This window comes from Hevea brasiliensis, unplaced genomic scaffold (genome assembly GCF_030052815.1).
Source record: "Hevea brasiliensis isolate MT/VB/25A 57/8 unplaced genomic scaffold, ASM3005281v1 Scaf308, whole genome shotgun sequence".
Classification (NCBI taxonomy): Eukaryota; Viridiplantae; Streptophyta; class Magnoliopsida; order Malpighiales; family Euphorbiaceae; genus Hevea; species Hevea brasiliensis.
In genome coordinates, this window is record NW_026614816.1 from 40,920 (window position 1) to 56,327 (window position 15,408).

The following is a 15,408-nucleotide window of genomic DNA, read 5'->3' on the forward strand; positions in this document are numbered from 1 at the left end:
TTCACCAACCCTTTTCTATTGTTACATGCAAACAAGTTTTCTAAATAAACTGTTCTTAAAATCTTTACACTTTTTAATAATCTTTCCTCATTGAACAAGAGTTGATGTTTTCAATCATGTTTTGGTGTTGAGCAAGAAGCGAATCATAATTTTCAAAGGGCATAGTTAAAATTTCAAGGCAGGAAAGTTTCTTGTATACATGTGAAGTTTACTATTATAAGTTTTACACTTTTAATTGAATCTCTATTGCTTAAAGCCTTGCTATAGTTCACAAGTTATTGGTTTGGGGTTTTATGCAATTAAACTAAAATTTTTCTCTTGTTTTGGTTTTGGAGATTAAATCTAGATGCACGTCTTGATTGTGGGGTTTCTTAAAGCTAGTTAAGAGTTTTAAGATTTTTTAGTATGTTAGATTTTGAGTTTTGGAGATGTTGATGTGAAATGTTGAAGTTTTGATGTGTTTTAGTGTAATAGAATGCGAATTTAGGAAATTCCTAAGTTCAGCTGCTAAAAAACATTGTTTCGACAGCCGACGTAGATACTGCTTCTAGAAGATTTTTGAAGTTTAAGACTTCAGCAATTGAAGTTGCCTACTTTGGCAACCGAAGTAACTGCTGCTGCTAAGGGTATTTAAGGTTCAAGACTTTAGCAGCCAAAGTTTCCTACTTAAGTAGCTAAAGTTACTTCTGCCTGCCTCATTTTCCTTTTTATTTTAAGGCTCTAAAACTTATTTTGAGACCCTAAATAAACCTAGAATAAGTGGTATGATGTATATATAGAGTTATAGAGTTCCAAAAAACTTATTAGGGTTCGTCTTTTATAGGATTAGAATTGAGGGACCTGGAAAGCCAAAGTTGAAAGGAATAGCGACTATTTGAGATTGGTGTTTGATAGGCTAAAAGAGTTGAGTAACACTAACCCTAATAAATCAATGTTTTTAATAGGTTTAGGCTCGCTACGAGTTCCGTCAGCTTTAAGCTGACCCGTTCCTTAACGCTGATAACAGCCTCCTAGTTGGGTTGTTACACAGGTAGAGTAAGAGCATCAAAAAAAGGTGCTTAATGAGCTCAATTCACTGATCTTAGGATAATCCTAGAGTCACAATCCCAAGTGCTCAAAAGAATACAACATCTTACACAAATGAAAAATGGAGTTACAATCCTAGAGTCCTCAATGCCATTACAGTGGGTGTGCTACCACACTTCACAGATATCACATGCAACCATTCTCCCTCCATCATCATCAATATATATATATATGAGATTTGGCATTTATGTAATTTATTGGTGTTGGGAGATTTGGTGGTGAAGCCGGATGCTGAGTATCAAGTCACTTTTTTAGACAGTGTTATTAGTTTCCCCAATTACTGGAGACAAGCCCAGATGGCAATGTTGTTAGTGGGCACTGCTAGAGTTATCATTTCATCCACTGCCAAAGCTATCATTTCATCATGAGTCATATCCTTCCTCTCTCTTGCTAATGACTTCCTTTCGAGCATTCATAATCCCTAATTGATCCTGGAGCAGTCTTAGCAGGGCTTCAGTCATCTTGTTTGAAATTTGAATCACTCTTCCTCTCTTCAACATTTTGTGACACAAGCAGTGCCCTAAGCATAGGTGGGCCAATAAGGAGAAGAGCTAATGGGCAGCCTAAGCACTTGAATTCTTTGAAGTGCAAGATACTACTGCTTCAAACATTGTTATAAAACCCCGAGCGACCTAGTTAGTTGACCTGGTGAACCGAACATAAAATCAGGCTAGTTCCCTCATTTAATTAGATAAGGAGTTGACCCCAAAAAAATTTGGATGACCCATTGACCTAATGACCAAATTAATTTAAATTTTTTTAATTAAAATTTTTCAAAAAATATTAATGATATTAACATTTTAATATTAAAAAAATTATACTCATATTTAGTCAGTGAATAAGATATTATTTAGCTATTATCTTTTTATGTATAGAAATACAATAAATTTTATAAATGATATGTTTATGTTTTATTCTTAATATATAGTTAATATTTCACAAATATTAAGGAGATAGTTCCTCATTTATAAAATTATTTTAAATTTATATATTAATTATAAACCTTGAAAATAAAAAATATTTAAAATTTAAATATTTTTAATAAAAGTATTATTAAGGTATATGTAAATATAGCTTGATAAATGTTGAAGTATTCATTCCAAAAATAAAATTTAGTTAATTAAACTTATTTAATTATATTAATAAGTGTAATATTTAATTAATATATATATATATATATATATATATATATATATATATATATATATATATAATTAATTTTTTAATAACCCATTGATTAAATTGTTGACTCACTGGTTATTCGTCAATCTGGTCATTTAGTTGGGTCAAGCTTCGAGTTAGGCTTAATAACTATAACTCGGAGGTTATTGTTTTTGTGAACTTTTTGACTATTTTTCTTCTCTTGATGTAATGTGTCTCTTACTTATAAAATATTCGAGAGAAACTCTAATTACTAGAATACAATAGAGAAGAACAAGAGGATATTTGAGTCTTCTTACATTCAATTAACGGAAGTATGGATGAATTCTCTCTAATTACTAGAATACAATAGAGAAGAACAAGAGGATATCTGAGTCTTCTTACATTCAATTAACGGAAGCATGGATGAAATTATATCTTAGTGTAGATAATTATTTTTGTGACCTTATGGGTATGTATATTAAGGCCGTTAGAAATTTGATAATGAAAATTATGTATGATTGTAAGATATATTTAGAGGTATTAAAAATGGATAATTATATAAATAGCATGTTTTTTGAAGAAAATAATTTTGAAGAGCAAAAAATGTTTAATTAAATTTAAATAAAATTTATTTTTTATTTAAATTTAATTTTAAAAATTTATTTTATTAAAAAACCTAATTGAATCTAATTGGGCTCTCTAAGGCCAATAAGGTCCAATAGGATATTTTGATTAAATAAATAAAATTCCATAATTCTTTTGTATTTTTAAAGGAAAATAAAAAGTAAATAGGAAATTTTTCTCTTTAAATCTTTTTATTTAGGTATTACTTAGAGTTTCTATATAAATTTTTGACCTAAATCCTATAAATACCTCACAGAAAAGAAGAAAAACAAAAGGAGGGAGGGGAGGAAAGAACAATACAATACAAGAAAAAACTCTCACTTTATCTCTTTAATTTGATAAATTTTCCTCAACTCCCTCTTTATTTCTTTTTTCTTGCTTTTTTCCTTTTTCTTTAAGAATTCTTCAAGATTTCTTTAAAATATATGTTCTCATTCATGAATATTTATGAAATATGCCATATATTTATTCTTTCATATTTATGTGCCTTTAGATAGTCTCATATGTTCATAACATTTGTATATATGTAATAAATTTGGGGGTGATAACAACTCTGCACATATTCTTTTTTCTGTTACTTTGTTTTTAATTAATTTTCATTTACTTCTATTCTTGTAAATTGTATAAAAATTATATTTCTAATCTTTATAAAATTCTCATAATTTTAGCCTCAAGAATCGTGAAAAAAGCTATTAAATTAAGTAAGTTATGACTATCAAAATTAGAGTATCTGCATATCATGATTTACAATGCAGCCCATTTTTAGGGCTCATATCTCCCTCAAATCTTCATCTTTTTCTACTATTCGTGGGTCTAAAATTAAATTCAAGATCTTGCCTAATTTTTTCCATTGATTTCACGAAAAAATCTTTTGTAGTTTGAGAGATATTGCAATTTTAAAAAAGTAGTGTAAATCCATCGCTATTAAAATTTTCGATTTTTATAAATTATGTGGTAATGATATTGACCTAGTTATTAATTTTATAATTTAATATGATATTTTATCTTGCTTCTGTAATTTTTCTAAAATTTTTTTATTTGTTTAGATATTTTTAAAAATTTAAAAACAAAGACAATGAATCTACCATATCTGAAAATTTCATTTTGTTTATTTTTTTTTGTGTTCAAGTTTTAAATTATATCTTGATATTATTTTAATGATATATATGATGTGACATGGTATTATCAAATATTAGAATTAGATTAGATAGACTCATGACTATTGTATAGTTTTGGCCAATTAAACGTCATATTGTAAATAATTAAATTTTTAATTATAATGTTTATTTTATTTTAAAAAATAAATTGGTAAGTAACCATAAAGTAAGTATAAAAAAAAACAATAATTACACGAAATTTAAGTGGAACTTAACGGACGTAAGACAAAGATTAACTTGCCATATTAAAAGATAAGGTTCTTCTTTAAGAGTAACTTATTCTAATAGCAACTGCAACAATTATAAGATAAGTATCCCCTTAAACTTTCTTGAGATAACAATTTCGTATATAATATATAGTAATAATAGAAATTTATTCGATAAACACTAAAATCAGTTTTGTTTGTATTTTAACCCATGTTTGGTATGTAAATAATTTAATTAAATACTTGATAAATTATAAAATAAATTAGCATATTACAAATAATTTTTTTTAGGTTGCAATTGTTTGGAACCTTTTGAGTGTTTATTAGAATAAATGACATATGTATATAATTTATTTAGTTTAATTACCTTTAGAGTAACTTGGTAAATAAATAAAATAGGTTAATTCTTGTAAATTAAATTTGCTTGTAAATTAAATCGTTAATAATAAATTAATTTTAGTATTCAGTAAATTTTACTTAATTTAATTTAGCAACCCTATAGATAAGGAGTACTTGTGCACAAAATTTATTCATAGACAATGAATTATTTGTGTGTAAGTTTAGAAATTGTATTTTTAGACAAGAAATTTGATACAAAAATAATAAATAAGACTTTTAAAAATATTAGTAGAGGACTAATTAATAAGGTTAGACCAAGTATAAGGGTGCCTAATACTTTCCCATTACGTGCTCACTATTATGAACTTAGACATTGGGCTATGGTGAGAACGATTGTAGAACCTTTGTAAGGAGTAAGTTGCCATCTACAACCCTATTAGAAAATTGAGTGCATCAATCAAGTCCTTTTGGTTGTCCATTCAAAAATTGATACCTTAATCAAATGTACCTCAGAATAAATAATAAATATGTCCCAGTTATTATTCGAGTGACGACTCTTATCTAAATATGCTTTTATTGTATAAATTCTTGGCATGGTGATAGTATTACGATAAGACAGTACTTATTAATAGACTCGATTCTATTAATATTATATTAATTACATGTCTAAAAATTACTATTTAAGAAGGAGATAAATTTCAACAACTATCCCTGAACTTATATGGTTGTAATGCTACAATCCTTCAACTTTAAAATATAACATAAAATCCTCTAAACTTTTAAATTTTATATAGTAAAATCCCTCTGACTTTCAATTACTAATTTTTAATTAGAAACTGACGTAAACAGCTCCCGTATGGCACTTAGTCAATATTTCTCTCTCCTCTCTTATGCAAAGTGTAAAATTATTGTCTATACACATGAAAATTTATTTTATCTACAAAGAAAAGAAGAATTCAATTTACACATGGCTTGAGAGAGAAAAGAGAAATACTGAATAAGCTCCATACTGAAATTATTCAGGTCAGCGTCTAACTAAAAATAATTAGAGGTTAGAGAGATTTTACTGTACAAAATTTGAAAGTTGGTGGGATTTTATGTTATATTTTAAAGTTGAAGGACTGTAATGTTACAACCATATAAATTCAGGAACAATTTTTAAAATTCATCCTTTAAAAATGTGATACTTAAATAATGGATAAATTTTAACAACGTCCTTGAACTTATATAGTTATAACACTACAGTTATTTAACTTTAAAATATAACATAAAACCCCCTGAACTTTTAAATTTTGCACAGTAAAATCCATCTAACTTTCAATTACTGATTTTTCAGTTAGCAATTAATGTGAATAGCTCCCACATAGCACTTAGTGAATATTTCTCTCTCCTCTCTTATGCAAAGTATAAAATTATTCTCTTTACGTATGAAAAATTATTCTATTTATAAAGAGAAAAATGATTGAATTTATACATGTCTTGAGAGATAAAAGAGAAATATTGACTAAACTCTATGTTGAAACTGTCCAAGTCAGTGTCTTACTGAAAAACTAGTAATTAAAAATTTAGTGTGTAAAATTTAAAAATTAATAGAATTTTATTTTACATTTTTAAATTAAAAGACTATAATATTATAATTAAATAAATTTAAATATAATTATTAAAATTTATCCCTTAAATAATACAAATTTGCCTCCGCCATCTTCCTGAATGTGACTTTATGTACTTTGTATAATTCCAGTACAGCTTTCACAACCACACCTGGAAGTAAAAGGTGACTTTCCTTTTTAATTATAAAATTTTATAATATTATATTATTATATAAAAAAATAGAAAAATAGATATTTTAAATAAAAAAAATTTCAATATAATATTATAACAAAAAAAAAAATATTATTGGTCAATTGTCGACTCCAATGATTCGGCGATAAGGGCTAAGCTAACAATGACCACCGTGCGCAGCCCCATCGCCACCGCCAAGCCCACCGTGTCCTTCACCACTCCGCAAAACTACGCCACCAGACTCTCTCATCTCCTTGCTCTCAAGTCATTCACTCCCCTATGGTGTCCCACCATTATCACCGAACCCACTTCGCAAACCCTCTCCTCCCTAGCCCTCCACCTTGCCCCCTATGCCATTTCTCCTGTTTCCGCAATCGTCTTACCTTCTCGCACAGCAATCACCGCCTTCTCGACCGCCATACTCTCACTAACAACTCCTCTGTTACCTCCGAGCGGTGACGCATTCATCATCGGCGCTCTGGGCAAAGACGCAGAACTGATTGACACTAAATTTTTGCTTAATATTTGTTCTAATATCGATAGGATTAGGGTTTTAGTTCCTCCAACGGCGACGCCGAGTGGGCTGGTGCAATCGCTGGGGGCTGGACGCGGTCGGGGGGTGATGTGTCTAGTTCCGCAGGTAGTCGGACTGGAGGAGCCTCCGGTGGTTCCAAACTTTCTCCGGGATCTGCAGGCAGCGGGGTGGGCCCCTGTTAGGGTGGATGCTTACGAGACTCGGTGGTTGGGACCCACCTGTGCGGAGGGAATAGTGGAAAAGAGTGAAAAGGAAGGAAATGGATTAGACGCAGTGCTGTTCACGAGTAGTGCGGAAGTGGAAGGGTTGTTGAAGAGCTTGAGTGAGTATGGGTGGAATTGGAGGACGGTGAGGCGGCTGTGGCCGGATTTGGTGGTGGCGGCACATGGGCCAGTCACGGCAGCTGGTGCTGAGAGGCTGAGCGTGGATGTTGATGTTGTGAGTGGCAGGTTTGAGAGTTTTGATGGCGTTGTGGATGCTCTGCATACTAGGCTTCGAGGTTCGAGGTTTGGGTTCTAATTGTATGGGAATTTGTCTAAATGAAAAACAAAAATTTTGTGTTTTTTCTTAGTTATTAATTCTTATAATAAAACATGAATTTATTTGTTCATGTTTGAACTTTTGGGGTATACTAATTATAATTGCTAAATTCTGAACTTATAATGCAACTACAAATGATTAAACAATCAAAATCAATAAATCATGCATGCATGCGTTGCACCAACTGTACAGATTGCAAACTTACGCACTTGCGATTTCGATTGCAGAATAGTTATTTTCTCTAAGCCAAATATTCCTACTATCTTTCACATTGTGGGGAACAGTTTTCGGTTCATAAATTATTAATCTGTTTTGCTAGGTGATAGACACAAAAAGAAGCTGTACAGAATCAGTTAATCACACATAATCTTTAAAAACAATTATGGCATTAGATTTTTTTTAACGTTATAGTAATGATGTTTAAAGTTGACACTTTTATTCTCTGATGTGCCTTTATCACCTTTAATGTCTTTAATCTGTATAGAAACTAGAAAGCACAAAAGTGTACTATGTATTGCCTTTGTAAAGTTATTTATTTATTTTTTGGATCATATTCGAGCTAATCCTAGTTTTATTCACTTTAGATGTAACAAAACACACAAAAGATTGGATGACAGAAAGTTGAGTAATTGTGGTGGGGAACTTTAGCTAAGATGCTTTAAGAATATGAGCAATGTTAGAAGGCTTCAATGAGAAGAAAGTGGTGTCCTGTTCTTCCCTTTTCCTGCTTAAGCAAGAATGTGGAAACTGTTTGTAATTGTGAAAAACTTACAATGATGTGTACGCTAATTATCTCCAGTCTGATTTATCTGTTTTCTGAAATTTTCCTGTTCTTTTCATTATCATTATTGTTGTTATTGTTAACGTTACAATCATTGTTATTATTGCTTATTTTAACCCTTTCCTCTCTCTATTTAGAGAACTTCCCTTGGCATTTATAGCTGTGAAAATAATTAGAGAAAAAGAAGTTGCCGGTTGAAACATGAAGATATATGTCAAGTTATGCTATCTTCTGCATACGTACTTGTCTAAAAAGTAAAAATAAAAATCTGGTATCAGCACTCAAGTCCCATCTTGTAGAACTTTTTCTTTGATAGTTGAAGTGAAAGCTTTGTAAATGATTTTTGAATGGGAGGAGTTATTCAATAATGTGTTAGTACTTAGTACTGCTATTTTATCTGGAAACTAATCAACATCATATTTATCTCCAGAAATTAATGGGAAAATTTTTAACCATTGTATTACTCTACAAAAAAAAAATAAAAATCAACTGTGTAATGCCTGTAATTTTACAGGAAACATTGTAAATGAAAAGACTGATTAGAAGAGAAATATACAAGTAATTAAATTTTGAATATGATAAAATCTTAAAAAATACACAAACTTATAGGCAGTATATTACAGCAAAACAATTCTGGTAATCACTACACAAACAGACTATGATCCATACCAAACAGAAACAGACACTCATATCACATAGCTACTTGTGATATTCATAAATAATCCATTCATATGATAATGTGAAATTGACAGTATACCATATGGCTTCATCAGTTCTGTTATTTTCTCTTTGACTTGAACCCTGATAGAAGCTTTAGCACATCTTCCATAGATGGCCGATCAGCTGGCCTGCTTCTTGTGCAGAGCAAAGCAACTTCAAGAGCCATTTTTATCTCTTCTTGCATTGACTCAGAGGAACCGGCTTCATTCTCATCATAAATTTCTCTTAAAAGTATCTCCTTAGGCTTGCTCTGTATGCTTCCTCCTGCATTTGTCAGTCTACCATTAGTCAAGATTTCTATAATGATCTCTCCAAAATTGTATGTATCCATGTAGAGCTCCTCTTTTATGTTGCTATTGAATTTGCCTGTTAGAAAAATTTAAGACAAATGTTAATTACTACTTCTGCTGCTTAAAATATATTAAGATGAAAATAGTTAGAATTATTTTCATTTTTTTAAAATGGTGGCAAGTTTGTTAATCTTGACTGTGATTCTATGTATAAACTGTAACATTCTATGTATTTATGTTTGAGTGGAATATTGACTGTGATTCTCTTTGTACTTAGACAAGCAATGAGTTTCTTTGTTGGACTTTTTGTAGTTTGCCCAGAAGGTTCTGTCCTTGCTACTTCCATTTGGTTTCCTGACATTCTTACAACTTTAACTAAACTAGGAACGTTGACGTTTCAAGTAAGATGATTCAAAAACAGGAATTCATAGCACAAAAAATCCTATGCATGTATGGCATGAAACAATGTATGCTACAGAGTGGTGGTAGTAAGGAATACCTGTTTCTCTCATGGAAATTGATCCTGGAGATGAGGATTTAGTCATTTCTGCAAGGCACTTAATCCCAAAATCAGCCAAATGTGGTTCCATATTTTCGTCAAATAATATGTTGCTCGACCTCAAATCTCCATGGGGCATTGTTGGATAGCAGTCATGGTGAAGAAAGCAAAGTCCCCTTGCAATGCCAATCACAAGTTTGTACTTGGCTGCCCAATCCCTCTTCATATTAATTTTCTCAGCCAAATTTCCATTAGGCAAGTAGTCATACAAAAGATAAGCTAGTTGTTTGTTGTAGCAAAATCCCAGTAATCTGTTCAAATTTTTGTGCCTTGCATTTCCCATTTGTGTTACAAATTCTGTCACAATCTTCATTCTCTTTGCTTCAAATTCAATGTTTTTCACTGAAACAGTTATTCCTGTGGGTAGAACTACTTTGCAAACTGAAGCTGATAGAGGCGGCACAGCTTTCTTGGACTCTGTGGAACTAAAGCTCCTCAAAACATCATTTGCTGTGAATTGAGGGAGGCCACTGAAGGAGGCCATTTTCCATTGGCCTTTACTTCCTCTTTGAATATAGAAGATCCCCCAAGCTGATGCTACAATGAACATAACCACCCCTGCACACAGCAGAATAACCCATGTAAGCTTCCTCGTGCCTTTGCTGCCGAATATTGCTATTGAAGCATGACATGGCCGCAGGGGTGCCCCACACAGCTTTTGATTTCCAGAAAATGCACTACTGCCCATTAATCTAAACACATTGTTGGAGGGAATGGATCCAGAGATATTGTTGAATGACACATTTAAAAGTACTAAGCTTGAAGAGTCACCAAATTTTGCTGGGATTGGACCACTGAAGTTATTATGTGATAAGTCTATGAAACTTAAATCTAGAAGACTTGCAAGCTCATCAGGAATATTTCCTGTAAATTTATTATTAGCTAAATCCATCTTCCTAAGAGCCTGACAATGAGAAATACTTTCTGGGATATTCCCTACTAGGTTGTTCTCGTGCAACTCAATAACAATAACAGATTTGCAAGAGTGGAAAGGAGGAAAGTTGCCCGAGATATTACAAGCTGATGCTGAGAAGTTTAGGAGAAGTGGCAAAGACCATGTAAGCACTGGGATGACACCTCCAAGACCTGGATTATTGGAGATATTGAAGTATTGAAGCTTTGAAGCTTGAAAGACATCTGAGGGAATACCACCGGCAAACTTGTTCCTCGAAAGGTCCACATATGTGATGTCAGGAAGATGGATGAATTTCAGGGGTATCTCACCTGAGAAGGAATTGTCTTCAATTCGAAGACGCACAAGCGAAGAACAATTGGAAATGGATGGTGAAAGACTGCCAGTAAAATTATTTGAAAAAAGGATCAACTTGAACAGTACACCTCCTGCACAAATATCTGGTGGAATGCTGCCCACCAAATTGTTGGTGGAAACATCCACCCACTTGAGCTTTGAGTTCCTGCCCAAGTCCTGTGGAAGAGACCCAGAGAACAAATTATTCCATATTAGTAGGGTGTCCAGTGATGGAAGCTGTGCAATGCCTTGTGGGACAGTGCTATTCATATTATTGTACATGAGACTTAGCAGCCTAAGATTCTTTAACTCTGCAAAACTCTCCGGTATCGGCCCAGAAAGTTGATTATCGGAAATATCTAAGCTACCAAGTGGCACAATTTTGCTAAACTCCCGTGGGACCAACCCGGTGAGGTGGTTTTTGAAAAGGAATAATGACTGGAGCTTGGTGAGATTGGAGAGTTGCTTTGGTATCGAACCATAGAGATTTGCATCCGCTATATCAAGATATTGAAGCTTACTCATGTTACCCAACTGCCAAGGGATACCTCCATGATAGGAATTGTAGCCAATTTCCATGTGGGTCACTGTCTGGAGTCTGCCCAGTTCTGGTGGTATCTCACCACTGAGGAAATTACCTGCCAGGTGTATAACCTCGAGGCTCTTGAAAGAACCGTACTTTGGTGGGATTGGTCCATCAAAGAAACTCCCAGCTAGATTAAGAATCTTAAGATATTCAAGCTGGGAAACTTCTACTGGCAATGGCCCTGAAAAGCTGTTACTGAAGGCATCAAGTACAACAAGGTTTCGAAGACTGGAGATTCCACCTGGAAACTGGCCAGAAAAATTATTTCTGCTGAAATCTAAGCTTCTCAGATTGGTGAGGTCAAATATTTCCAAAGGAAGATGCCCAGAGAATGAGTTGTGACTGAGATTGACATCAACAAGCTCAGTGAAGACACCAAAATGCTTTCCCGGCAATGCACCACCAAGATTCTTGGCAGAAAGGTCCAGAGCAATAACAACTGTGGAGTTCTTGTTGCACTTGACACCAGACCAAGAACACGCATGAATTTTCTCTGATGGGTTCCCTCCAAAAGGCAGTAACCAGTCAGCCAAACTATTACTATCATCAATAAGCCCAGATTTTAAGCTTAAAAGCGCCTCTGAGTAAGGATCAGTGGCCAAAACCACTATAGTAAACATCAAAGCCAAGAAAACCTTCGGGTACAAGAAATGGAACATCTCCATTCGAACTCGCAGCAGAGGAGGGAAGACAACTATGGATACCAGCCCTGGATTTAAAAGAAAAAGAATGTGTCAGTGTTTTGCATCGGATGTCTCACGTTTGTGATTTTGTTGGATGAGAGATGCATGGGGACTAGAGAAAGATTGCATAAAAGGAGGGGAGGGAGGGAATGACGCATGGGGATTAGTTGATATTTGAGAATATTATCGTGTGGATTTTGGGGCAAGAAGGGACCCTTAGGATCATAGTTTACTTGGATGGTGTTCGCCACTAAAGAGGATAGCTTTTTCCAACTGGATGCATCTCTTCCTCGCTTTTCAATGGAGAGAAAAGGAAAACATATATATATATATATATATATAAGGATTAAGGAAAGCATACAATTAACTACTAGGCAATTATCATGATAAGTACCTTTATGAGCTAGTTTTTGGAGTATGTAAAAGCATCAATAATGTCACAACAGATAAGTAATGTAATTCATGCAACATAGGCTGCAAAAACGCATATCAAATTTGCTTGCCTCCATTATACTTTCAAAAGGAGTACAATTCATATATAGTATTGAGTCCACTCTGCGTGCATACGAATTTGCATATATTACCATAAAATTTTCGTTGCCAATTAATTGTTAGTGATTAAAGAATAATGAATAGTGAAAGGGTTTTTTTTTTTTTATTAGATAAAAAGAATTGGAGTATCGGGATTCGAATTTAATTCAGTTAGATCGATTATTATATTTTTTTCATTAAATTAAGCGAAGACGTTAAAAAGTTAAATGAATAATTGAATATTTCATCTAATTTTGAAAATGTAATATATATATATATATATATTTTTTTTTTTTAAGGGTTTAATTAAATGGCTATATTTTTTTTTTCTTTAAATTAAGATTTATTATTTTTTTTTTTTTGAAAAAAAATTATGTAGGTGTTCAATTATTTGAGAGACAAATTTCTCCTGCACATGGGTATTGATTAGAGGGAAAGGCAGTAGTTAGTCTTTTGAGCCGGCATTGAATTGGTAGTGGTAAGTGCAGCGAAGATAGAGAAGAATAAAGACAATGGATATAACTGTACTGTACGTGTGATTGAAAAGCAAATCTCTTTCTACCAATTTAAAAATATGATTAGGCAGTCCCCTGTGTGCCCAACAAGGACATTAAAGGTGTCCTCCATATTCTAGATATTCGTGTAAAAAAAACTTATCAGTAAAATGCTTCTTTGGAGTCCAAATGCAAAGATTTAATAATTTAAAATTAAGGTAAATTATAATTAAAATCCTAAAATTCAAAAAAATTTATAAATTAATTTTTTTAATGTAATTTTAATTAATAATTTGATCCTTTCATTTTGCTTTAGTTAATAAATTTGTCCTTCTGTTAACATGAAGTTAGTCTACCGTTAATGATTTATGAAATGACAAAATTGCCCAGTGACTAGAGGGACCCACCCCATCCACCACCTTCCCTCGACCCACCTTTGCCCTCTTTCTCCAGTGATCCAATCTCACATTCAGACAATCTAAACTTTTCTTCTATAAATGCAAGCCTAGAAAATGATGATGCCAATCTCTTGCCCAGATCTAAAATCAAAAACCTATAGCTGCGCCTGCCAACAACCACAACGAGCCTGCAAGTGAGAGTTCCTGCCAAAAGCGTCATGTCATTGCTCATCATGGTCATGCACTCGGGTGAACTCACAATTTCGATGGCAAGAAAACCAGTAAAAGGGCATTTCTGCCATTAAAAAAGTTTTTAGTGGGCTTTTTTTCTTTGACTAACGATAAATTGGGCTAAAAATTAATAGAAAGACAAATTTGTTAATATATTTAAAATTTAAGGACAAAATTATTATTTAAACTTACACTAGGAGTAACTTATAAATTTTTGCTAAATCTCAAGGACCTACTTGTAATTTATCCTATTTTTAATAGCCACTTAAATGTGAAACGCTGCAGAGCTGTGGTCCACCTGCGGTTTGTTTGGACATGGAAACAAGAATGGAAATGGCAAATGTCCTTCAATTTCGTTACTGCAAAGATTTTTGGTCCTTTCAGCTTCATTGGCGGAGAAAATTTTTGTCCACATACACATTGGGAGCACTGCATAAAAGAAAATAATTTTTAAATAGTATTATCATAATTTGATTTTTCATTTTTATAAAGATAAATTTACTTAAGTTTTTAAATAATTTTTAAAATATAATTAAAATAGTAAGCTTTATTTATTTTTTAAATATATGCTCTCATATTTTTAAATTAATAAATTTTATTTTTTTAATGTATATTAAATATAAATAAATTAATAAACTAATATATTATTATGACATCAGGAGAGTCCCTGCTAGTGCGGGCCGCAGCTTCCAGCAACCAACCCTTTGTAGCACAGGAAGCCCGCGGAAAATGATTCCGGGAAGAAGGTAGCTCGGCCATTAATTATTTCTCAATTAATGTGCTATAAAAGTCTCTGGCCATTTCTTCTGTATTCGTTTCTCTGCAAATAAATAAATGCTTTAAAAGTTACATGCAATTGATGTACAATCTGTTTTTCTCCATATTGAGATTAATTTTTCATGTCCTCGTGTCTAAATAATACATCAAGACAAGTTAATTTATGCCAATGAAGACTAAAATTTTCTTCTCAAAAAATTTTGTGGGCAAAATGAATGAAATAAAAGAATACCACAGATGCGTTATGTTATATACGTTATGTTATATATAATAATTAAATAAAACAAAATGTAAGTATTATAAAATTATGATTAAATTAGCTATTTTATATGAGAGTGAATATCGAACATCTAAAATAAAACATACTTGAGGGTCCCAATTGGCAAAATCAACTTGAGAGAATTCAAACAGTATAATCCATTTTTCTTTTCTAATTAAACTTTATGAAGTAATTATGTTAGCTTGTTAATAGCAGAAGAAAGAGAGAGAATATTAACATTTTCTAGTAGTGCAATAATAAAAGCACATGATTAAGGGTCTTCATTGTTATCAAGACTTACATACTGTAATGATACTAATAATCAACTTTCTTACTAAAAATAATAGGACTATCAAGATTTGGCTCCAATGCTATAAAAAGGCATAATACAATAGGGTATGCATGTTTCTTAGAATCTCCAGTAAAATTATAAGGTCA

General features: G+C 32.4%; 2 protein-coding genes across 2 annotated transcripts; one reads left to right on the forward strand and one right to left on the reverse strand.

Moving 5' to 3' along the window:
• Positions 1-6,500: 6,500 nt before the first annotated feature.
• Positions 6,501-7,391, forward strand: LOC131177000 (uncharacterized). Its single transcript, XM_058142008.1, has one exon. The coding sequence runs from the start codon at positions 6,501-6,503 to the stop codon at positions 7,389-7,391; it is 891 nt and encodes a 296-aa protein (XP_057997991.1).
• A 1,328-nt stretch (positions 7,392-8,719) lies between these two features.
• Positions 8,720-12,262, reverse strand: LOC131177001 (leucine-rich repeat receptor-like protein kinase TDR). Its single transcript, XM_058142009.1, has 2 exons — positions 9,703-12,262; positions 8,720-9,279 (listed from the first exon to the last, which is right to left on the reverse strand). Exons 1-2 carry the CDS (start codon positions 12,260-12,262, stop codon positions 8,972-8,974), a joined length of 2,868 nt encoding a protein of 955 aa, XP_057997992.1. The 3' UTR covers positions 8,720-8,971.
• Positions 12,263-15,408: the final 3,146 nt, after the last annotated feature.

Excerpts from the sequence above, each read along its gene's own strand:
- LOC131177001 (XM_058142009.1), bottom strand. The coding sequence starts at position 12,262 with ATGGAGATGTTCCATTTCTTGTACCCGAAGGTTTTCTTGGCTTTGATG. Across the intron at positions 9,280-9,702 it reads AATTTCCATGAGAGAAACAG|GCAAATTCAATAGCAACATA; the intron begins GTATTCCTTACT and ends TTTTTCTAACAG.
- LOC131177000 (XM_058142008.1), top strand. The coding sequence starts at position 6,501 with ATGACCACCGTGCGCAGCCCCATCGCCACCGCCAAGCCCACCGTGTCC.